This window comes from Dendrobates tinctorius, unplaced genomic scaffold, assembly GCF_039654945.1.
Source record: "Dendrobates tinctorius isolate UK_male_01 unplaced genomic scaffold, ASM3965494v1 ptg000140l, whole genome shotgun sequence".
Lineage (NCBI taxonomy): Eukaryota > Metazoa > Chordata > Amphibia > Anura > Dendrobatidae > Dendrobates > Dendrobates tinctorius.
Genome location: NW_027361808.1, coordinates 15,037,702 through 15,064,159, shown reverse-complemented (window position 1 = coordinate 15,064,159; position 26,458 = coordinate 15,037,702). Strand labels below are relative to the sequence as shown.

General features: G+C 42.9%; 1 protein-coding gene across 1 annotated transcript in view; it reads right to left on the bottom strand.

Annotated features, from left to right (window-relative positions):
- The window catches only part of FNDC1 (fibronectin type III domain containing 1), a 383,993-nt gene extending 357,911 nt beyond the window's left edge, over nt 1-26,082 (bottom strand). Inside the window, exon 1 of the mRNA XM_073545156.1 lies at nt 25,903-26,082. Coding sequence (XP_073401257.1) covers nt 25,903-26,008 — 106 coding nt within the window. The 5' untranslated portion in view covers nt 26,009-26,082. The remainder of the gene's footprint in view (nt 1-25,902) is intronic.
- Nucleotides 26,083-26,458: the final 376 nt, after the last annotated feature.

Here is a 26,458-nt window from a genome sequence, read left to right as displayed (position 1 = left end):
CTGTTGACTCATATTCAGTCTGTGATCAATTAGTATACCCAAGTCTTTTTCACATGTGCTGTTGCTTAGCCCTATTCCTCCCATTTTGTATGCTTTTTTCATTTTTATTGCCAAGATGTACAGTAGTACTTTGCATTTTTCCCTGTTAAAAACCATTCTGTTAGTTGCTGCCCACTGCTCCAGTTTATTTATATCTTTTTGAATCCTCTCTCTATCTTCTCTAGTATTAGCTATCCCTCCTAGCTTTGTGTCATCAGCAAATTTAATCAGTTTACCCCCAATTCCTTCATCTAAATCGTTGATAAAGATGTTGAACAATACAGGGCCCAGGACAGAGCCCTGTGGTACCCCACTTGAGACATTCTTCCAACTGGATGTGCAGCCATTTACGACCACTCTTTGGGTCCGATCACTAAGCCAGTTATGAATCCACCTAACAGTTGCCTTGTCCATTCCATACTTAGCCATTTTTTCAATAAGGATTGTGTGAGATACTTTGTCAAATGCTTTGCTGAAGTCAAGATATACTATATCTACAGCATTTCCCTGATCCACCCAATCAGTGATTCTGTCATAGAAGGAAATTAAGTTAGTCTGACATGACTTATTAGTTACAAACCCATGCTGACTCTGTTTAATCACTTCATTCTTGTCCAGGTACTTACATACATGTTGTTTAATAATTTACTCAAAGATCTTTCCTGGTATAGAAGTCAGACTCACCGGCCTATAGTTGCCTGGGTCCACCTTCTTCCCCTTTTTGAAGATAGGAACAACATTTGCTCTTCTCCAGTCTTCTGGGACTTCTCCTGTTCTCCAAGAATTTTCAAAGATTATGGAGAGGGGTTCAAAATTTCTTCTGCTATCTCCTTCAGAACTCTGGGGTGTAATTCATCTGGACCTGGAGACTTGAATTCATTTAGGTTAGCTAAGTGTTTCCTCACTAACTTTCTGTTTATAGATATCCTGGATTCTTCTATTCCCTTAATAGGACAGTGAAGAACAGTTGATGTTACATTTCCTTTCTGAGCGAAAACATGCAAAATAGGAATTTAAAAGTTCGGCCTTCTCAAAATCCTGTCTTACCATTTCATCATTTTTCATCCTGTAAAAATCCTATAGCATCTTTGACTTTTCTTTTACTTTTGACATATCCCCAAAATCCTTTATTATTGCTTTTGACATCTCTTGCAAGCCTCAATTCATTGTCAGCTTTAGTTAATCTGATTTGTGCCCTGCAATTTCTGCAGACAGCATTATATTCTTCTTTAGATACAGTATGCCGCCTTCTTTACATTTTATAAACATTTCTTTCTTCCTTTTTAAAAAGCATGTGCTTAAGTTCTGTGTTCATCCATCCTGGTTTCCTTAAATGCTTCCTATTCGTCCCTCTTTTCAGAGTTGTTAACGATTGTGCTTCGAGAATTTCATTTTTCAAGATTTCCATCCTTCCTGGACATTTTTGTCCTTAAGGATATCCAGCAATTGGATCTCTCCAATTCTTTTTCTGAATCTCTTAAAATCTGTATTTCTGAAATCTAACCTCGACGTCTGAGTCTTCACAGATCTTCCTCCTCTAGTTATCCAAAATTCTAAAATAGCATCGTCGCTATATCCTAGGGTCCCAGCCACTTTTACCTCCTCAACCATTTCCTGCCTGTTTATAAGGATTAGATCCAAGGTAGCAGTTCCCCTTGTTTTCTCCCCTACTTTTTGGAAGATAAAGTTGTCAGCAAGAGAGGATAAGAATTTCCTTGACCTGTTAGTTTTGCCTGAGAGAGATTCCCAACAAATGTCAGGAGAGCTGAAATCTCCCATGACAACTATGTCATATTTTTTGGAGAACTTGGCCATTTGATGCATAAAGAGTTCATCCATATCTTCAGTTTGCACAGGTGGCCTGTAGTAAATGCCTACAATGGTGTCCTTTCCATTGTTCTGTCCATGTATTCTTACCCAAACAGTTTCCACAGAACTCCCAGTCTCTGAAGCTTCAATCTCTGTGCAGATATACGTGTTTCTAACATACAATGTGACACCTCCTCCTCGTTTATCAAGTCTGTTTCTAGCAAATAAGTTGTATCCTTCTAGCCTTGTATTCCAATCATGTGTATCGTCCCACCAAGTTTCAGTGATTCCAATGACATCATATTTCTTTTCCTGCGTTAGTAGTTCCAATTCTCCTTGTTTGTTTCCCATGCTTTGTGCATTAGTATAGAAACATTTTAGTTTGTGATTGATTTCTCTTTCTCCAATATTTCTATTATTTAGATTTTGTCTTTGTTCTTCCTTTCCACTTCTAATAGCAGAGTTCTCAATAGCATTTGTCAGGTGTATGGCTTTTTCTGGCCTTTTGCTTCCTTTCCCACATTGTTCTAGTTTAAAGCTCTCCTGATGAGTGTAGCAAGGCGACTTCCAAATACATGTTTTCCAGTCTTCGCAAGGTGCACCCCATCTCTAGCAAGTAGTCCATCGTATAGGTAATTCACTCAGTGATCCATAAATCCAAATCGTTGCTGACGGCACCATCGACGTAGCCAGTTGTTCACCTGCAGAATCTTATTCCACCTCCTTGTTCCATGGCCATCCACTGGGAGGATGGAAGAGAAGACTACCTGCGCTCCCAGTTCTTTCACATTCTTACCTAAGTTTTCAAAGTCATTGCAGATGGTTTCCAGGTTGTTTCTTGCTGTGTCATTTGTCCCCACATGTATTAGCAGGAATGGGTGGTCGTCTGTAGGTCTGAAGAGTCCTGATATCCTCTCAGACACATCTTTAATTTTTGCACCTGGAAGACAGCACATTTCTCTTGTGGTTATATCCGGTCTGCAGATAGCGGCCTCTGTTCCTCTCAACAAGGAATCCCCCATTACCACCACTCGCCGTTTCTTCTTCACAACATTTTTCTGTCTCCATCCAGGAGGATTCTGAAGGCGTTCAAGGTTGCTGTTTGTGGGCAAAGTGTTATCCTGATGTATTTCTTAATTGTTCTCCTGTGTAAGAGCCTGGTACTGGTTCCTTAGCAGTATGGGCGCTGACAGCTTCCCGATCCTCCTGCTTCTCTGGGTCACATGTTTCCATTACTCCGTTTCTTAAGGTGCACTTCGAATTTCTTCTCTTTCTGTAACATGAAGAGAATTCTGATCTGTCTAAGAACTCTTCACCTTCCTTAATGATCTTCAATGTAGCTAACCTCTCTTCGAGATTTTGCAACTTTTCCTCCAATAGAGACACATGCTTGCATTTGTGGCATGTGAAGTATGGCTTTTCCACTGGTAAGTCTGTGAACATGTAGCAAGAAATGCAACTCACCAAATGGCTCCTGGCCTCTTACATATTGTTATTGTTAAAGCGATGAAAAATGAGGCGATAGGCGCGTGGTTTACCGATTGCCTCTTTTCAGCTGCAACAGCCAAAATCCAGTGATCGTTGAGTTCGCGGAGACTCTTCACTTATCCGCAAATTCTCTCCTCAGGACTCTTCCCCTGGTTTACCGATTTCCTCTTTTCAGCTGCAACAGCCAAAATCCAGTGATCGTTGAGCTCGCGGAGACTCTTCACTTATCCCAGAAGGCACTGGGAATATGCAAATTCTCTCCTCAGGACTCTTCCCCTGCTAATTCGGTATACTGGCCTGTTGTGTCACAAATTATAGCATTATTGTGGACCAGCCGTGAAGTATATGGGATATGTTCTACCGCTATGGAAAATAGGCTGAATAATTGTGGCCTTGCGGTCACATGATGGGGAAATAAATATCAACAATTGGTTTAGACACATTTCATTTTCACCCTTAGTCTGTAATGGCAGACTCTTGAATGCCATGTATACTTTTGGTTACAATAAAGTATTGATTGCATTTGCCAACAGCAATTTAAAACCTCAAACAAGCTTCCAGAAATCTATTAGCAATGTGAGGAAGTTTATTGCGGCTGCAAGTTTTAGTCTGTAGGACGTTATACCAAGAGAGGTCTGGTATTTCTTCAACAATGAAGCCTGAAGCACCAATGAATTTAGGAATTTCCACCTAAAGCAACGTAAATGCCTATCCTTAATTAATACTACTTCAGTTCAGAGAGGGACAGAACAAAGCGGAGCAATTCAGTCATATAGGACACAAAAAGTAATGTTAGTTGTTAAATGTGCTACTCTTGCTAAAATAACTTCTTAGAGTGTTTGTGATGAGGAATCGCAAGCAAAGCTTAAAGTCTGAAAATGTCTGAAATGATGAAAACAACCAAGTGCCTGGCGCCATCGCAGATAGACAGATTGGAACTGGGCATCTAAACAAATACAAGGCTTTATAAAGCATACTGCTGCGTAAGGCACACTAACTGTTTAATTAATGCCATTAGGTAGAGAGCTTTATGGTGTAAAGCGATGGCCCGCCACCCACGCCAACTAATGCAATATTTAAATTTAAAGAAAATATTTGTGTTCGTTAGTTTATGATTATTTTATATTAGGAATGTGTTAACCGAGGCCAGATAGTAAGGAGGGCAAATGTGGTAACTACTCAGGGGCTCTTACCACCTGGGGACATCCACAACTCAGTTACTGAACCTCCACGTTATTCCAAACACCTCCGAGACACAAAAGACATTGGGGATGAAAAGGACTTAGGGTGGTTTCACATTAGCGTTTCAGGGCGCAGCGACAGCCTGCGCACGGCCGCTGCTAAGCCCCGCCCCTGCCACGCCTCCTCCGGTAGCTCCGCCTACGGGCGCATAACGCTGCATGCGTCCTGCGTCCCCTATCTTTATCACTGGGGACGCAGGCCGTGCGCAGTATGCATTTGGCGGCGCAATCATCCTTTTGACGGTGCGCCGAGCGCAACCAAATTGCAACAGGTTGCGTTTGGTGCTGGTCGGCTCACCGTCAAAAGGACGCATGCGCCGCCAAACGCATATGCGCACGGTCTGCGTCCGCAGTGATAAAGATAGGGGACGCAGGACGCATGCAGCGTCATGTGCCGGTAGGCGGAGCTACCGGAGGAGGTGTGGTAGGGGGCGGGGCTTAGCTGCGGCTGTGCGCAGGCCGTCGCTGCGCCCTGAAACGCTAATGTGAAACCAACCTTAAAGTGTGCGAAGGATAACAGCTGGGGGTGGAGCGGGGGTCACACAGATTCTACCATTGCTGCCAATTGTCAAAGGTAACAGCATGGGGAGTCACGCAGTTCCCACTGCTGCCACCAATTGTCAGGCTGTGTGCACACGTCCGGAATTCCCAGGGTTTTCATGCGTTTTTGCAGCGTTTTTTCGACGAAAACGCATAAAATAAGCAAGCCATTGTATTCAATGGCATTCTGCACATGCTCTGCTAATGCTGCGCATTTTTCCATGACAAAATCGCATCGCGAAAAAATACGCAACATGCTCATTCTTTGTGCGGAATCATGGAAATTCCGCACATATAGGAATGCATTGTTCCGCTTACTTTCCGCGGCAATTCCACAACGTGTGCACATAGCCTCAAAGGCAATTACGCAATTGACTGATGTGTGATGGACGCTGCCACAGCTTTTTTCAATACTAGACCGGTTATTGGGGGAACGCACAGTGAGCGTACAGTATATACAGTACACCTCTGATTTCAATGCATGAAATATACGGTAGGGAAAATAAGTGTTTCATACACTGCCAATTTTGCAAGTTTTCCCATCTAAAAAGGATAAAGAGGTCTGTAATTTTTATCATAGATACACTTCAAATTTGGGAGACAGAATCTCAAAAGAAAATCCAGAAAATTACATTGAATGATTTTCACATAATTAATTTACACTTTATTGCATGAAATAAGTATTTGATACAATAGAAAAACAGGGTTTAATATTTGGTTCAGAAACCTTAGTGTGCAATTACAGAGGTCAGATGTTTCCTGTAGTTCTTGACCAAGCTCACACACACTGCATCAGGGATTTTGGCCACTCATCCATACAGATCTTCTCCAGATCTTTCAGGTTTCGAGACTATTGCTGGGCAACATTGAGTTTCAGCTCCCTGCAATGATTTTCTATTGAGTTCAGGTCTAGAGACTGACTAGGCCACTCCAGGATCTTAAAATGCTTCTTATGGAGCCACTCCTTACTTGCCCTGTCATGCTGGAAGACCCAGCCACGATCCATCTTCAATGCTGTTACTGACATAACTAGATTGTTGGCTAAAATTTCACAATACATGACCCCACCCATCCTCTCTTCAATACAGTGCAGTTGACCTGTCCCCTTTGCTGAAAAGCACCCCCAAAGTATGATGTTCCCCCACCATGGTTCATGGTTCTTGGAGTTATACTCATCCTTCCTTTTCCTCCAAACATGGCGAGTGGAGTTGATACCAACAAGTTCTATTTTGGTCTCATCTGACCACATGTTCTTCCCCCATACCTCCTCTGGATCATCCAAATAGTCATTGATGAACTTCAAATAGGCCTGGGCATGTGTTGGCGTGAGCAGGGGGACCTCGTGTGCCCTGCAGAATTTTAATACATGACGGTAATGTTTGAAACTGTGGTCCCAACTCTCTTCAGGACATTGAACAGGTCCTCCCATGTAGTTCTGGGCTGATTACTGACTTTTCTCAGAATCATCCTTACCCCACATGGTGAGATCATGTATTGAGCCTCAGACAGAGGAAGACTGACAGTCATTGTGTTTCTTCCATTTTTTTTAATAATTGTGCCAACAGTTGCCTTCTCACCAAGCAGTTGCGCAATGTCCTTTTTCCCATCCCAGCCTTGTGCAGGTCTTCAATTTTGTCCCTGGTGACTTAAGACAGTTCTTTGGTCTTGGACATGGTGGAAAGGATGAAGTGTGATTGATTGAGTGTGTGGACAGGTGTCTTTTATATAGGTAACAAGTTCAAACAGATGCAATTAATACAGATAATGAGTGTAGAGTAGGAGGGCTTCTTAAAGAAAAACCTCACAGATCTGTGAGAGCCAGAATTCTTCTGGTTGATAGTGAATACTTATTTCATGCAATAAAATACATTAAATTTCACTATTTAAAAATCATACAATGTAATTTTCAGTTTTTATATTTTTAGATTCTTTCTCTCAAAGTACCTACGTTAAAAATTGCAGACCTCTCCATTCTTTGTAGGTGGGAAAAAATTGCCAGTGTATATAAAATACTTATTTTCCCCACTGTAATATATATATATATATATATATATACTGTATATATATATATATATGTCACACACATCTAAAAAAGGAAAAAAAATAGGCAGCACTCAAATTAAATGTGAAAAAAGTGGATACTTTACTGATCCTCAGATGGCAACGTTTCAACGGTGACCCGTCTTTGTCAAGCCTTTGACAAAGATGGGTCACCGTTGAAACGTTGCCATCTGAGGATCAGTAAAGTATCCACTTTTTTCACATTTAATTTGAGTGCTGCCTATTTTTTTTCCTTTTGTCATTTTGGCTGTTTGGACACTGCTGAATAGGTTTTGCACCTGCTGTATTATTTTGGTAGTGCTGCCCTTTTTTCTTGATTTATATATATATATATATATATATATACACACACACACACACACACACGAGGGGCGCCTGAAAACTTCGAGGCCCACCCATGAAATCTTTTTTGCATGGTCTTGTTTTGCAATGCAATATGTTATTTAGTTAGTTGAATGGTCTCATGAGCAATCTGGATTTATTTTGATTTTTTTTGTTTCCGTTACAGCATTTTAAAGTTGGGTCGCAAGGCTGAAATATGGAAATGGAGAAGTTGGCAAAGTTCACACATCGGCTGCTGCAATTCACTCCTGTGGTTTCCAACTGCTTCAGCACCCACCCTATTCCCCTGATTTGGCTCCCTCTGACTATCACCTATTCCCACAGATGAAAAAGCACCTTGGTGGAAGGTGGAATTGCAGCCATTGCAGCCATTGCAATAGCCGATGTGTGAACTTTGACAACTTCTCCATTTCCATATTTCAACCTTGCGACCCAACTTTAAAATGCTGTAACGGAAACAAAAAAAATCAAAATAAATCCAGATTGCTCATGAGACCATGTGTGTGTGTGTGTGTGTGTATATATATATATATATATATACACACACACACACACACACACACACACACCCTTACAGTCACTGTCAACTCCACAATATCAAAATGAACTAATAGCTGACAATCATTTATATGGACACCCATTACAAGTAGCGTATGCATCCAGGTGTGAAGTTTACAGAGGAACATAGCTATTACATTTTATATATTTAATCCAAAAAGGTAGACAGTGTTTATAACAAACATACAAAGATTATACAAAATTAGAACAAAACAATGTGGTGTATACAATTACATAGAATAAAAATGGATAACAAAAGAAAATTACTAAACCTGATGTCACGGAAATGGCTCAGAGCTTAATGGACAAAGGTACTCCTTCCAAAAAAAGGCAGAATCCACAGCAAGCTGTGTCTTCCAGAACTGACAAATGACCAAACCCAATTTCTTCTTTTTATTAGATGAAAGTTACACCCACATACCTCCTCTTGGTGAGGTCATGTGGGTGCTGGTTGTGGGATGTGCTGGGTCTTTTAGAAATTTATGAGATCTCCAACTTATAGGATATCTTCGCCCCTGGAGGGCCCAAGCGGTAGATATTGTTATCATGTTTCTTATCGAGATTTTACCTTTATATTGAGATTGAAGCATAGCCTGGATGGCATTATCCATTGGACTGTTAAGTTGGAGGAGTTAGAATGGCCTTATAGTGATGTGCGTGAATGTGTCATGTTCATCTTTAAGTTACACCGAAAATATATCTCCCATAATTATGAGATCGATGCAGACCCAAATATTCATCATTGACCACTGTCTCCGAAGTGTCTCAAAAAGATTCTTTGATTAGAGGAAGCTCTTTAGTTTGAAATCATAGTTCCCTCTTCTGCGTAAACAAATTTCAGACGTGGTGTCTTTTTCCCAGTATATCTCTCGCTGTAATTACTTGGTCACAGCAGGAGGCCTCTACTTCAATGGAGATGGAAGTGTCAGCTCTCTATCACTTCCCCTGTTTTAATTAGTTTCTTTCTTCCCTAGTTAAAATTAGTTCCATATGTTCTACAGGATGTCAGGTTGTATGTCCCCCTCTGGACATGTCTTATGGATTATTAATTTTAAAGTGTAACTGGTATTTTAGGGGAACTTGCATCAGAGTGTCTGTTTCTGCCTCTAAACGCTGGACATGTGTCGGTGATTTTACATGAAAAATTTGATGTGCAATAAATCACGAACATGTAAACAGCCCTAGGATTCATAGGTATGAGTGATATCAATAAATAACATGGATGGCACTCGTACACGGAAAACTGTCATGTGAATGAACCCTAACAGTGAGTTTGGATTGTCTGGAAAGCAGAGGGTAAGATAATTTTTCAATCCCTGGTGCTCCTCTATATTTGCTGACTTAGTCCCCCCTGTTGGTACTTTTCTTCCTTTCTCTGGTGGATGACATGCTCGCTGTGGGCAGTGATTGGCTGCAGAGGTTATGTGTTTGTACGACCAGAATAGAAGCCTTTTCAAGTTTATAAATGTGAGTAAATCAGAGCATGCTGTGAATTTTCAGATCTGTAATGTCTGAACTTAAGAATATAAATTTGCTTCCGTCTCTTAAAGAAAAGCTGTCATTTAGTTTACATACTCCAAACTAATGCCCTCTATGTAATGACACTGTAATGCTCATCCCATCATACCTTTATTTTAGAAATCATCGTTTACATTTTTGAAAAATTTATTGTTGAATTTGTGTGCAAATTTGTTGCAAGTACAGTGGGTAGACACTGAATTAACAGGTTTGCTGCCTTTCTTCCCAAATCCCCACCCGCTGCCTATCTCCTGTCAGTGATGGACATGTTACTCTTCCTTCAGTGGCCTAATTCTCCCACCAAAGACCTAGTACAAGCGCCATTATTCACCAGGTGGGTAAAAGCACAGTAGGGTGTCTTGATGAAGAAGACTTTCAGTGTCTGGTACAATCTGCATAGGTTTCAGGTTTGTCAGACAATGACTGTCTTCTGTACTCCTGCTGCTCGTCCCTGCAGTGGTCATTCTAATGAAGAGGATGGTCAATGTCTGGCAGATCGTGGCAGATACAGTCTTCTTCATCAAGACCTTACTGTGCATGCATTGCCCCGGTGAATGATGGTGCTTACACTAAATCTCAGGCAGAAAAGGCAGGTCACTGATAAAAGAGTAACTGGTTAATTACTGACATGAAATAGGTGGCAGGTGGGAAATAAGGAAGATAGGAAGAAGAGGTGTAAGTGGAGTGACCGAATACTTAAACTCGAGAGTCAATTGCATAAAAATTCAATAATTTCCTCTAAAAAGTAATACCAGATTTCTAAAATAAAGATATGGATGTACTCAGCATTATAGTGTCTTTACATAGAATGTAATAGTTTGTGGTACAAAAATCTGCAGGTTTTCTAGAAGTTATTATTACTTCAGTAGCTTCTGCAGTTTCACCACTTCTCACACAATTTTTGTAATTCTCAAAATGCCAAGTCTGAAAATGAGCAAAATCTTTAACAGATTTTCAACTTCAGGAACCAATATCACTACATATTTTGATATTTGACAGCACTTTTCTTTAAAATTAGACTGTGCTTGTGTCTACAATCTTATTTGTGCCACAGGCAAATTAGCCTTTAAGTGCATTGGGGAGGATGGGTGGCATATTTAGCTATAGTTTTTGGGGCTGGAAAAAACCCTTTAACCAGTATATGATTCAGAATTAAGTCATCACTCAGATCACAGAAATCATTCTGGAGGATGAAAGCAACAACTTAATCCTACCACTTTTTCCTTGTTCTACTTAAAATCTCCCCAAATGTTTTGGACGCCGCCTGAGCCAATAAGCCTGTTTCAGCAGCTGACCTTTCAGTTGAAATGCATCATTATTAAAGAGCAGCAGTAAATCTCTAAATAATAATAATATTTATTTTTATATAGCGCTAACATATTCCGCAGCGCTTTACAGTTTGCACACATTTCATCACTGTCCCCGATGGGGCTCACAATCTGAATTCCCTATCAGTATGTCTTTGGAGTGTGGGAGGAAACCAGAGTACCCAGAGGAAACCCACGCAAACACGGGGGGAACATACAAACTCCTTGCAGATGTTGTCCTTGGTGGGATTCGAACCTAGGACCCCAGCGCTGCAAGGGCTAACCACTGAGCCACCGTGCTCTAAGAAATCAAAATCCCATGAAATTCGTCCAAGAAAATTAATACATGTTTATATTTTCTCGTAGTCAAATGTTTGGTTTCATGAAGAACTTTGACGTGAACTCTCAGAAATACAGTGAAAAGACGAGACATGCTGAGGTTCCAAAATCATCTGCCATTTCATAGAAAAAAACATTTAATTATCTAACAAGCTTTAGATGTCAGGAATTGGGTTGATCAAGGACTGGCTAGCTGGATGTTAGCGCCAAGTAAAATAAACTATGCATCCTCCTAGACATAGTAGCAAGCATAAGAACATGTGTTTAGGTGTGTCTTCTCTTGAGAATGACTTGTGCTCATGCTTGTGTTCCTACTGGTTTCTTCAGGAGGTGACAGAATGTAATTCATTTGAGATTAATACGTATAAAGATACTTGAATGCATGTTAAATGCATTCCAGTGGTCAACAGAATTCTACAAAGAATTTTAATCAGTCCCAAAGCTACGGTATATACCTTGCTTGTAAATGGGACATGTTTAGCCTTCTACTGAACTGCCATCATTCTTAAAGGACATTACCTCGACCTTCAGTTGGGAGAGTCACAAAGGAATATGGAAGCATTTTAACATCTGTATTACAGCTGCAAGATGTAGACACCCTGCAGCCCTAAATTTTGATCTAAGTTTGGCTCAGTAGAACAAGGAGGGTTTGTGTGGTACAGAAGTTACAATGTAGCCACACTACAGCTGTTTGATACTGATCTCTACGCCAAAAATACACTTTGATGGTCCTGACACCAATATTTAATAAATCAGATTGCAAGCTATATTTATTACAGTTCAGCAAGTAAATTTTATTCATTGTATAATGAAAAGTTAAACAATATTTAAATAAATGTCTTCGCTATAAATTATTCATGGTTTTCAAAATTTCTGCTTGCAGTCATTCAGTGATAATTCCTCACTGTGCAAGAAAAATAAGATGATGATCGGCACATCCAAAAAAATAGATAAAATCTTCAAATTCTATTCCGAAAGAATCAATCTTTTAAAATCCACATACTGGTGATAGAAAAAACACTCTGCTTCATTGCTTCAAGAAGTACCGAGTCTTTAAAGCAAGTTTAATGTAAATTTTTGCTAATGTCCTCACAGTAATAATGCAAGGTTTGGAATGGAACCAATTGGCCTGTTTCAAGAGCTTGCGCTTCATTTTGTATTTTTTCCAAACATCTTGCTCCATTTTCTTGAAGTTTCTATTTGCACTTTGTTAATGAAAGTTAATTTATTTTTAACTGTACAGCAAGTTCTTGGTGTCTTACTACCTATGGAAAGCCAATAATGTGCCAACAGCTGGAAACAATAAACAGCCACGTTGAACACCTGCTCCACATTTATAGTCCTTCCTTCCCTTCCTACACATACAATATGATATGTTATTGATTGTCTGGGCACATCACACCAATGGAATCACTAAGTGGCAAAGAATTTACAAATAAGAAATACATTGTACAGAAATATTGCAATGTAACATAACATTATAACTAGTCCATTTGGACATTACCCATCTAGCAGCATTGACATAGAAAGCAAAACAATTAGATTACAAAAACTACCCCTCTTCTGTAATCTAACACACAACTTGTAATATTTTAAAGGCAGTCTGAATTCCTTCTGTAAAACTTAAAGATCTTTGATCCTAACATTCAGTGGCAGAAAGTTCCAGTTTTCTTTCTTTACTCTTAAACTGCTTCCTTTGGATCAATGACTTCCAACCTGTCATTCTGAAAGTCTTTAAGAAAATCCCTTCAGTGTAGGAATGTGTAAAACATTCTACAATTCTGGTCTACATTCTGGCTGTGATATGTTTAATGTTTTCGTAAGCATTTCAAATCAGTTTGCTATTTCTTCTGTAAAGGTGACAAGACTTGAAGCTCCAGTCTTCCCAGGCAGGGATTCCCAAACTGCAGCTTTCGAGCCACTTGTAGTTCTTGACCCTTTAACATGTTGATTGCAGCAGCTTTAGCAGAAGAGTGCTGCTATTATTAAAACTGCTATGCTGCAGCCTGCTCTCTCTGGGTAGCGACCAGAATGTTTGTGCTTCCCTCTTCCCCAGGTAAAATCCATGGCATGGCCCCCTGCTGCATCACTTTGCCAAAGTGAACAAAATGTTCTTTCAGACCCTCAGTCATTTGAGGTTGATATGACTGTTGGGGTTGCAGGAACCACATTTAATTAGAAGTAGGAGTGATGTGAGTAGTGTGGTGGTTGAGAGCGTCCCTTGAGTCAGTGGGAGGAAACTGAAGACCCTCTCCCAACAACCTCAGCGTGACATGACTGACAGCCCCTCTTCCACACAAACATCACACTTATAGGCTTTAGTGAGGATTAAGATGGGGGCCCAAAGGCAGCATTCACACTTTGCAGCTGCAGTGCAATTTTTTGTGGCAAAAGAAATTTCCATTTTTAAAAATTACTACAAAAGCATTGTGGTTTTAACACAAATGTAGCAAAAATGTGTGAATGCAGCCATTAAGAAGTTATGACCTTATCGGTAATATAAAAAGAAAGGTTTTCCTTCCCTTTACCCCTTACCGTCATATAAAGTACACATGATGCAGGCTCCGCAAGCCAAGCCCGCATCTTTATCTGCAGATGGTTGTTGTATTATTTAGCTAACAAGTGCTTCTAACCTGTTAAATGCCGCTGTATAACTCTGACTACGGAATTTACAGTGCACCGCCAAGGGGTGTGCCATTCTATGCTTGTATCGACACCTCCGTGACGTGCCAATGGGTTTTCATGATGGCCGGGGGTCTTTTGAAGAACTCTCCCTCTTGTGATGGTACTATTGTGAAAGCCAGCTTGTTGCTGGTGTTCATAAGAGACCATGACTTTTGCTATACATAGCAGTACTGTAGTATTGCTGCGTATAGCACAAGCAATCAGTTGATTGCAGGTTCATGTCCTCTAAGAGAAAAAATAAATACTGTGGAAAGTGAAAAAAAAATGTTTCAACAAATATGAAATAAATAAAAAAATCATAACAGGTCAACTCAACATTTTCTCCCATTTTGCCCCCATTACAAATACAGAAATAAAAAAAAAATGAAAAATATACATATCGCTACTTGCATTAAAGTCAGGTCTATCAAAATATAAATTTAATTAACTTGATAGGTAAACAACGTAATGTGGAAAAAATTGACATGCTACATTTATGTTTTTTCGGCCGCCGCAACACTGCAATAAAATGCAATAAGAGGCAATCATAACATTGTATCTACCACAAATGGCATGAAAAAACATCAGCTGAGAAAGCAGAAAATAAGCTATCACAGAGCTGAATGTGACTTTCTAGGTCAGAAAGGTTGGGGATCACGGTTCTAAGGAATCTCTGATCAGTTTCCAAAAAACTAAGGTTGATGGGAATCCAGGCTGGAAGACACTGTTCTAGATGAACTGGATGCCCCCTTGTTAAAGTCATATTAGAAAACTACCGCGCATTAACCTTCATATATTTTTATACAGTGATTGCATTGACACGCAGCTGTCTTTTCTTCACACAACAATTTCAATAATCTTACTAAGTACTGTGTGTTTCATTCTTGTTCTAGTGTAGGAAGATGGACCAGACCGGGGGTACCTCTCTTGCGCCGGTCCAGGAACTGTGGGGCTGTCACCATTGTTGCCGGGGGGAAAGCCTTCTGACACGGACGGATGTCTGAACTCGAAAGCAGGGGGCGTGTCAGGGATAAAAGGGGCTGTGCGCAGGAAAGCATCGGTCTTGACGGGAAGACAGAGCGTACAGCAGGGGAAGGTTTGTGCTTCTTTCTTAGAGCAAAGTGATACCGCAGGCCCACGCTGTAGGTCCCTGAGATACGAACACACTGACTGTGAGCAGCAAGCTGCTGCGTGCCTGCTCACTCCCGTGACTGAGAAGATGACTTGTACCGTCCTGGCAATTGCTGTGAGCAGGCCACCTAAGACTGACCTTGTGACTCACACGGAACCTGGTAATTCCTCCCCCGTCTCCACCACCAAACTGAGTCATGCTCCAGCGGAGCTTCAGACTGTGCCGCATTCTGCATGACGAGAAAATGGAAAATGGTCTTAGGAGCACAGGAAAGAGACTCAGACAAGAGATGGGTTTAAACCACAACGCATTTCGCCGGAGGATCCGTCTTCATCAGGTGGAAGACTGTGCCGCATTCTGCAGGACAAGCCGTGAACACTGGACCTTGTTTAGGACAGACAGGATACTGCGCCTTCGTTAGGAAACAGATCCTCAACTTCTTCAGGACCAGGCCAGAGACTTCACACGCCACTCCTGTGAGCGCCATCGTGGGATTTCAAATTTCTACAACCAGGAAGCCAGAGGACTGATAAGTTTACTTGTTTCATGAACAGTTGCTCTTTTTTTTTTTTTTATCTTATTCCCCATATCCCCTGCTTAACCCATTATCTCCCTGGGTGGCATATTCCCTGTAATAAACCTGTTATCTCTTGTTCTGCCACCTGTCCGTCACTGCATCCCTGTACCTGCTCACACTAGAAATAATGAATATTTCACAGCATAATTTTGACAAGAACCGTGATATCTCTAACAAAATTATGCATGAACCCCTGAAAATTGTTTTATTATCAGCAACGGGAGTATTTCAAAAGGAATAGAAAAGTCAAAGATGCTATGGGATTTTTACAGGATGAAAAGGGTGAAGTGGTCAAAAACGACGTTGAGAAGGCCGAACTTTTAAATTCCTGTTTTGAATCTGTGTTCTCTAAGCAAGCAATTGTAACATCAACTGATCTTCACTGTGAATAAAATAATCCATATTATCTATAAACAGAGAAATGGTGAGGGAACACTTAGTTAATTTAAATGAATGTAAATTTCCTGGTCCAGATGAATTACATCCTAGTGTACTGAAAGAGAAAGTAGAGCAAATTGCAGAACCACTAGCCAGAATCATTGAAAAATCCTGGATTTCTTGAGAAGTCCCAGAAGACTGGAGAAGGGCAAATGTTGTCCCCATCTTCAAAAAAGGAAAGAAGTTTGAGCAAGGAAATTACAGGCCAGTGATCCTTACTTCTATACCAGGAAAGATCTGTGAGCAAAATATTAAATAGCATGTATGTAAGTACCTGGATAAGAATACAGTAATTAAGCAGAGCCAGCATGGGTTTCTATAATGGAATCACTGACTGGGTAGATCATGTAAATGCGGTTGATATAGTATATCTGGACTTCAGCAAAGCATTTGATAAAATATCTCACACTATCCTTTTTGAAAAAAAAAACCGGATTACTTACCGGTAATACTCTTTTGTAGAGTCCACGACAGCACCCACTGAGAGAGGGGATCCGCCCCCAGAACAGGAAACCTACAGAGAGATAAATGGGGCGGTCCCCCTCGCTCCCTCAGTTTGTGTTACCGAGAACAACGGAGGAACCGCCATGCATGTTTTAGTCAAACTGTTTGGGCGATTCATCTATCTTACCCCTATGCAGTTTTAAGCTTACTAAGTTTAATCACATATCTAACTTAAATCACAATCTCCACCACCAAGGAGACCCATGTGTGAAAAATTCTTACGGGAGGGAAGTGAGCGGGTGCTGTCGTGGACTCTGCAAAAGAGTATTACCGGTAAGTAATCCGGTTTTTCCTCTTCGCCACGACAGCACCCACTGAGAGATTTCCAGAGATAATCACTTGGGCGGGCACACCGTGTTAAGGACTGATCTACCAAAAGTTAGATCCTCGGTAGAGGACAAATCTAGTCTATAGTGACTATAAAAGGTAGACGGAGAAGACCAGGTTGCAGCCTTACATATTTGTTCAATTGGGACGTTCGCCCTCTCGGCCCAGGAGGATGATATGGCTCTAGTGGAGTGCGCCTTAATCCCGAGTGGAGGGTCTTCTCCTTTTGTCAGATACGCCATTGTGATCGCATCTCTAATTCATCTGGATATCGTGCCTGATGTAACTGCAGACCCCTTCCTGCTGCCCTGGAAGGAGACAAAAAGAGACCTACTCTGCCTCCAGGGACTGGTCCTATCTAGATAGGCTAGCACGGCTCTTTTCACATCTAAGGTGTGATATTTCTCCTCGTCCAGTGTTGACGGGTTCTCATAGATTGAAGGTAGGCATATCTCTTGAGATGTATGAAATTTAGTTGCCCGTTTGGGCAGGTAGGACGGGTCCGTCTTTAAAATCAGACTGTCTCGTGTTGTTAACAGGAACGGTGGGTCTACTGATAGAGTGTGAAGATCACTCACTCTCCTGGCCGATACTAAGGCCACTAGCATAGCCGTTTTCAATGAGAGGCACTTTACTGATGCTGAGCTTATGGGCTCAAACAGTGCCTGAGTGAAGGCATCCAAAACTAGAGTAAGGTTCCACGCTGGTAGCCGAGGCATATGCACCGGTTCTGCTCGTTGCCAAGCCGAGATAAACCGAGTCACCCATCTATTTGCTGCCACGTTATAGTTAAACAGGGCTCCTAGGGCTGACACGTGGACCTTAAGAGTGCTTACTGAGAGTCTCAGTTCTCGGCCTTTTTGTAGAAACTCTAGAATGGCCGTAATGGGTACTTCACCGGCTAGTTTTGTTGGGTGAAAGGCCAGGAACTTCCTCCACACCTTAGCATATATTTTTGTCGTGGACTCCTTCCTGCTTTGTAGCAGGGTATTGATTAGGTTCTTTGAGAAACCCTTCTGCCTCAGTAGCTCCCTTTCAAATTCCAGGCCGCTAGGTGCAGGGCTTTGGCCTGTGGATGGTAGCAGGGTCCCTGCGAGAGAAGATTCTGGTGCAGCGGCAGGATCCACGGGTCGGTTACTGACATGGCTCTCAGCCATGAAAACCACGGTCTTTTTGGCCAAAACGGGGCTATCAAGATGACCCTCACCCTCTCCTGTCTTATTTTCCTGACTACTGTTGGTAGTAGCACCATTGGAGGGAAGGCATAGGCTAGTTGGAATGCCCAGGGTGCTTGGAGGGCATCTAGAATGTCTGGGTTGTCTGACCTGTAGAGAGAAGCAAACCTTTTTACGCGCCTGTTGGCTCTGGTTGCGAATAGGTCTATCTCCGGTCTGCCCCATCCTGACGCTATCATTTCGAAGACGCGTCTGCTGAGGACCCACTCGCCCTGGTATAGGGCCTGGCGACTGAGATAGTCTGCTTGGGAGTTGTCTACTCCTCTTATATGGAGCGCTGACAAGGAGAGAAGATGGACCTCGTCCATCTCCAGGATCTTTCCCGCGATAGACATCAGTGGCATTGACCGCGTGCCTCCTTGCCGGTTTATATAGGCCACTGCGGTGGTATTGTCTGTCTGGATCTTTACGTGGGTGCCCCTTAACTGCGGGAGAAAGTGAGATATCGCGTAAAAAATCGCTGTTAGCTCCTTTACATTAGAGGAGGCCTCTATTTCATTCTCACGCCACCAGCCTTGTACCATGTGCTCCTCTAGATGGGCTCCCCAACCTAAGGCGCTGGCATCCGTGGTGAGTATTTTGGAGGGAGTCACCCACCACTGTACTCCCTTCAATAGATTGGAAGGATTTAACCACCATTTTAGGGATTCAACCACCTCGGGCGATAGGGACATCTTCCCTTCCAGCCGCCCCTGCAGTCTGTCTCCTGCAGAATAGCCCACTGCAGTTCTCTGGAGTGGAACTGAGCCCATTGCACCGCTGGAATACACGATATCAGAGACCCCAGCAAGGACATTGACTGTCTCAATGATATTACGGGTCTTCCTGTAGTATTCTGTATCTTATCGATTATGGCCATTACTTTGGCGTTCGGCAGAAAGCACTCCTCAGTTACGGAGTCCACTTGCAGGCCCAAAAACCTTTGACAGGTCACTGGCTCTAGTCTGGACTTCTCCCAGTTAATTAGCCAACCCAGTGTTTGTAGGGATGAGATAATCCTAGCTATTCTCGCTTCACACTGTGAAACAGAATTCCCCACTATGATTAGGTAGTCTAAGTAAGGGACAACTAGGGTGTCATTCAGCCTTACATACGACATTACTTCCAGCATCAATTTTGTAAATACCCGAGGAGCCATGGATAGCCCGAATGGCATTGCCGCAAACTGGAAATGCTGAATCCGACCTTTGAACCAGACTGCTACCCGCAGGAACCTCTGGTGCCCTCGATATATGGGGAGATGGTAGTAGGCGTCCTTTAGGTCCAAGACTGCCATATAACACCTGGGAAACAAAAGCTTTATTGCAGACTTAATCGACTCCATCTTAAACGACCTCAGTCTTAGGAAGGTATTAAGTTTCTTTAAATTTATTATAGTCCTGTAAGAGCCATCTGGTTTTGGGACTAAAAATAGAGGAGAATAAAAGCCCATTCCTATTTCGTCCCCTGGGACCTCTACTAGGACCTGTTTAGTTAGCAGTACTGCAATCTCCATCACCAGCGCTTCCTGCTGTGTCAGGGACTTCATGGAAGTCAATAGGAAGGAGTTCGGTGGATACCGAACAAATTCTAATTTCAGGCCTGATGACACGATATTCATGGCCCATGGATTTGATGTCACCTTCTCCCATTGGCGGCTAAATTTTAATAGCCTGCCACCTACCGGTATAATGATTTTATCGGGATCTGTCTCCCCTGAAGGGACGCTTCCCGAATAGGTTGCCCCTTTGTTTGGGGTCCTTATTTCCCCAGCGGTCCTGGGGTCTAAAGTCCTTCTTTTTACCAAACAGCGGCTTCCTGTAGGCCCTCCTGTTGAATGGAACATACGGGTTAGGGAAACCCTTCTTCCTCTCCCCCGCTTTTGTCAAAATCTCATCCAGTTCCGTGCCAAACAAGTACTTACCCTGGCAGGGTATAGCACACAGTCTAGTTTTTGTTTGTGTCTCCTTTCCACCCCTTCAACCATAAGGCCCGCCTGCCTGCATTGGTCAATCCTGCCGCTCTAGCCGATAACCGGAGAGAGTCCGCGGAGGAGTCGGAGAGGAAGGTCGCTGCTACCTTAATGAGGGGCATAGAGGAAAGGAGTCTATTCCTAGCTACTCCATTCTTTATATTGTCCTCTAAGTCATTCAGCCACACCAACAATGATCTTGCCGTACATGTGGCTGCTATTGCGGGCTTAAAGGCTGCCGTACATGCCTCCCAAGATCTTTTAAGAAATGTATCAGTTTTCTGATCCAAAGAATCGGGCAAGGTTCCCGAATCCTCTACCGGCAGAGAGGATCTACGGGAGGTAGAGGCCACTGCCGCATCCACCTTGGGGGCTCTTGACCAGGCTATTAACTCCTCATCGTCAAAGGGATACTTACGCTTTGACGTTAAGGGGAGGAAGGTTCTTTGACCTTGTTTTTCCCACTCCCTTTTAACTAGCTCTTTAACAGCTGGTACCACTGGGAAAGCCCGGACCTTTCTACGGGAAATGCCTGCAAACATTATGTCCTGTGGGGTCTTGGGGTCCTTGCTTTCTGGCAACCCCATGGTATTTCGGACAGACTTTACTAAATTACTGACACTGTCCGTGGGGAAACACGTTTGGTCCTCGTCCTCTGAGGAAAGGTATTCCTGGGACTTGTCGGAATCTAGTTCCCCGGTTTCAGATGGTGATTTTGACGCCAGCGAGGCTCCTCCTCTTGGCGAACATATTTCTCTTGCGGAGGAGTGACCCCCCAAACTACTGGAACCGCCTAAGGCCCGTAGCTCCTCTCTTATAATTGCCCGGATATCCTCCTTCTTTCGTGAGGACTCCTCCTGTAAGGCCTCCTTAATACATGATTGGCATAATCTCTTAGGGTGGCCGTCTGGTAGGGGCTGAGAACATAAGGCACACTCTCTATGTTTCGCCTTCTCCGTTCTTTTAGCCTAAAGGGGGTATGGACCAGAAAGAGAAGGCCATCAATTATATATTCTGACCACAAAACACTCACCCGTGAGTTTCGTCAGTAAACTACCGGCTGCGGGGTCCGCGACCCAGGCTGAGGCGAGGCATGGGACGACTTCTTTTCTTTGCGTTTTTTCTCCAAGGGCTCATCTTGCCTGGAAGGTCCACTAGATTCCTTCCTGGAGCTGCCACTTTTCCTGGTGCTACTACTTCTCCTTGTAGCACTGCTCTGTCTACTGCCATGCGAGGATTGCACTGGCTGACCCAACGGGAGCGAAGCTGGGTCATCTAAGGACGAGATGACTGCGCACCCCCGCTGCGTTTGTGGCTTCTTATTATAGCCGCTGCTATAGCTGCTCCTCTTCCTCTCTCTTTTTTTTTTTTTTTTTCGTCCACCATTTTTTTTTTTTTTTTTCTGGCGCTACTGCGCATGCGCGGGCGTTCTCCCGCGATCTCTGCCTCCTGTCTGACCCCGGAAGTTCTCTTCACTTCCGGGTTGCCTCTGCTGGGGAAGCGCTCGCTCATAGCAGAGCACCGATGCGGCGGCCGTCCCGCTGTGCCTCCCGGGTATCTGCACCCCGCCACCAACACGCGGGGTCCCTCTCCCCTCCACAGGTATGACCCCCGGAAGCGCTACCCAGCACAAACGCTCGGGCCCTTTGCTGGGGGGGGGCGGGGGCACCACTGAAATTGCCCGGCCGGTATATTGTTACCTGTAATGCGTCCCCCTCGGGGGGGGGGGGTATTTCACCGTCCTCCCCAGTGAGCCTTGGCACCAATCTCACCTCCGGCCTCACCTGCATTACCAGCTCTAGGGGGGGGGATATACCTCTCCACCCGACGTTGCCTCCGGTCCTGGGGCCCCTGCTGCTCATATTCTGCACGCAGGCGGCTACCAGACCAGGAATCCTCTTCTGCGGGTTCCTTTCCAGGAACAGGAAACCAAACTGAGGGAGCGAGGGGGACCGCCCCATTTATCTCTCTGTAGGTTTCCTGTTCCGGGGGCGGATCCCCTCTCTCAGTGGGTGCTGTCGTGGCGAAGAGGAAAAACAAGTATGGGATTGACAAGGTTACAGTTAGGTGGATTCATAACTTTCTCAGTGATTGCACTCAGGCCGTTTTAAACGTCAGTGTCTCCGGTACGTGTAGTGACAGTTTCCTCACGTACCGGAGACACTGACACACGTAGACCCATTCAAATGAATGGGTCTATGCAGATGTCAGCGGGTTTTCACAGGCTGCGTGTCCGTGTGCAAAACATGGAGACATGTCCGTTTTCACACGGACACACGGCCCGCAACACGTGCTGCACATGTGCACACGGAGAACTGTTTACACAGTCCTCCGTGCTCACAGATGGCCGCCGGGAAGAAGCGCTACAATAAGTGCTGTTCCCAGAGGCTGGTGCTAACCGCGGCTGTAATTCTGCTCTCCTGCTCTGCCGGCAGGAGAGAAGAATGAATGAAAACCCGACGTGGGGTTTCCCTCATTTTCATAACCAACCAGAAGAAACTTACAGCTGGGGGCTCAGACCCTCAGCTGTCAGCTTTAGCCAGGTTGGTTGTGAATAGAGGGGTCCCCACGCTGTTTTTTAAAAATATTTAAATAAATAGTTTTAAAAAACGGCGTGGGGTTCCCCCTATTTTTGACAACCAACCTGACTAAAGCTGACAGCTGAGGGCTGATGTTCTCAGGCTGGTAAGGGGCCATTGATCTTGGCCCCCCCCCACAGCCTAAAAACAACAGCCCCCAGCTGCCCAGAATAGGCACATCTATTAGATGCACCTAATCTGGAGCTTTGCCTGGTTCTTCCCACTGCCCTGTAGTGGTGGCAAGTGAGTTAATAAGGGGTTAATGGCACCTTTCGATTATAAGGTGCCATTAAGACTGGATTAGTAATGGAGAGGTGTCAATAAGACACCGATCCATTACTAATCCTAGAGTAAAGAAAGGGTTAAATAAACACAATCACACAATAAGAATAAATTATTTTAATGAAAAAATACAACACACACATTTTTATTATCTTTATTATACTGGTAATTCCTTAGCAAAGCCATCGATCTTCTGAAAAAAAGTTGAAAATAATAAAACAAATCTATACATTACCTGTCCGGCGCTCAGTCACGTCCCACAGCGTAAATCCATCTCGGGGGTTAATATATTTACAGTGGGAGCGCTGCTAATACATCCGCTCCCGACTGTAAATGACTGGGGAATGAATGGAGCAGCCGGCGTATGCTCACTAACTAGCGGTGACATATCGGCGCCGTCCGTGTGGTCCTGATGCGGCACACGGTTGCCACACGGAGGTACCATGTGTCCACACGGACACGGATAGCTCCGGTACCGGATTTTCCTTTATCGGTATTATCTGGACGTGTGAAACCACCCTTAAAGAGTGTAAATAAATGGTTGCACATCCAATTGGAAGAGTGTTTAAGTGGGGTACCGCAAGGATCTGTCCTGGCCCCAGTGTTGTTCAACATTTTTATAAATGATTTAGGCTAAGTTCACATTAGCGTTCCGGGGCTCTGCGGACAGCTGCGTACTTCCTCCCTGAAGCTCCGCGCACTTCTTCCGTTTAGGTCCGCCTACTTCTGCATGCGTACCTATCTATCTTTAACATTGGGTACGCAGGACATGCGGATGTATGTGGATGCGTCGCTTTGACGCGCCCGCTGACCATACGGGAAGGCTACAAAAATCTGGGCAACAAAAATGAAAATTACATCTACAGAATGGGAGGTATAAAACTGAGCAACAGCACATGTGAAAATGACTTGGATATACTAATATATCACAGACTGCACATGAGTCAACAGTGTGATGCAGCATCAAAAAAGGCAAATGTATTTCTAGGATGTCTTAAGAGAAGCACAGAGTCTAGATCACATGAAGTAATTATCCCCCTCTACTCCTTCATGGTCCGGCCTCATCTGGAATAATGTGTACAGTTCTGGGCACCACATTTTAAATATACATGGAAAAACTGGAGCAAGTTCAGAAAAGAGTCACCAGGATGTCCTATGATGAACGGTTTAAAGATCTGGGAATATTTAGCATGCAAAAAAGAAGGCTAAGAGGAGACTTGATAGCTGAAGGGATGTCACAGTGTAGAGTTATTCTCATTTGTACACAAACACGAGAATGGAATAAACTGAACAGGAAAACGTACCGATTAGATATTAGAAAAAAACTTTTTAACAGTGAGGGTGTTCAGTGACTGGAACAGGCTGCCACAAGTGGTGGAGAGGTCTTTAATGAAAGTCTTCAAACAGAGGCTGGGCAGACATCTGTCTGAGATGGTTCAGTGAATGCTGCATTGAGCAGGGAGTTTGACACTGCAATACAAGACATTCTATGATTCTATTAAACGCCTCCTATTGCTACTACTTTCGAAACACTTGGTGTAGTGAAGGAAAAGTATATAATTAAGTATTTTGGCAAATACCTATGAGCAAGTTAAAGAGAATTTTTCGGTCATAACATATTGATGACCTGTGCTTGAATAGAAAATTATTCTCAGATCAGTGAAAGTCTGACAGCTGGGACCCCTACCAATCAGCTATTATTTGCTTCACTGGCTGTCAGATGTAAACACTGAACAGTATTGCACTGTGCAGCTCCATTCAATATGTAGCACCAGCTACCATGTATTACCATGTATTGCAGAGCAGCTCCTATTTAAAAGAACCAGAGCTGTTCTGCAGTACTCATCAGTAGCGCAGAGCCTAGAGCAAATAACAGCTGATCAGTGGGGGTGAACAGACAACCCCATATAGTCTGCCATTTATTCCATGGCGCTTTACATGTGAAAAAGGGGCATACATAGACAAGTACAATAAACAGGCACACACAAATCCAGAAGGAGAGAGGACCCTGCCCGCAAGGACTCACAGTATACAGGGGATGGGAGTATGCTACTGTTCTCATTACACATACAAATCATTGCTACCAAAGGAAAAAAAATCTCGAGTGGTTCTTTAATGAGAACTGCACAGCAGTACGATGACCAAAACTTTTTCAAAGTACATTTCAAGGTAAAAGCAATTGTTTAATGGAAGACAACCTACATTATAGCTTGGCCTCTCTCTAGGCTATTTACAACATAGACTGATAAATTTGCTAGCCTAAGCTTTGAGCCATTTCTTAAATCTGTTTGGTAGTGAAACTAATATCTTTTAAACATTAGATAATGAGCTGAACAACAAAGTTACAAGTGTATTGGGTTCACACAGTACTTTACCTTTACTCTACCTCACTTTTTGTGGTATTAGCACAAAGGAAAGAAGCTTTAAGTTAAAATAAAAAAAAAAGTGCTAACCATAGACATGCAAGTCTCAGAAGAGACTTCATCAGCTACACTGAACATTATTATAATATAGTGAAGTTCCCAAAATTACACAGGTTAGGACAGGTTGGCACTAAAAATCAGTAATCACACCAAAAAATTACCTTCAATTAAAGAAAAATGAAGGAGTGTCAGGTATTTTATAATCTCTTAATTAGATGTTAGCAGCTAAGTATATCACTGAGAAAGCTGTGACCAATAGTGGGCCATCCATCTATGGATCAAAAAGACAGCTTTCATTTAGTATAAAATACCTTTTCACTTAGCGCACTGCACAATGTATATGTGGATCTATGAAGGGTCAATCTGGCCTAATGACCCCTAATGTGCAAAATACACTGCCACACTGACCAGAACGCACACATTTTTAGATTTATTCTGTCACTTTAAAGACAAAAATATTTGTAGACAAAGATATTTGTAGATAATATATTTTACAGAAGAGTTCATAAAATCAACAATCAAAACAATTTAGGGTCCCCATGTCATACCTGTTACTGCAGCTGATGATTCTAGAAGGGTAAGCAGCAAAAAAGCCAGGATAGACAAGAAAGCAGGCACTTGGCTGGTCCTACTCGTTGGAGCCATCCTAGACATAAGCCACCAACACAAAGCAGGTAGGTAGAATGGAGGCAGGAAAAGAGAAAACACCAAAAAAATAGACCTACATACAGGATGCAAGAAATTCCTTCTGTGGTGCAACTTCAGACACTACTCCTAACTAACACATCCAGAAGTTGTCTCAGCCTTTCCCCTTTTCAAGTGTCCTTCCTTTGCAAGCCCTCTTCTGTCCTATGATGTGCTGCAACCATAAGTAGAGGGAGGGTGCCCTCTAGTGCATATCTCAGCCTAGCACATTTGACAGAAAAAACTTTAGGATATTGGGGAAAAAACAGCATAAAAAGGTAAAAAAAAACAAAGACTTTGTTTTGTCCATACAATAATATTGAAAGGTGAACTTCCCGGTAGTATGATCACCGGTTGACCGCCACTCAAATCTGTATATACTTAACTAGATAGAGTTAAAAAAAAACTTGTCCCCTTTCA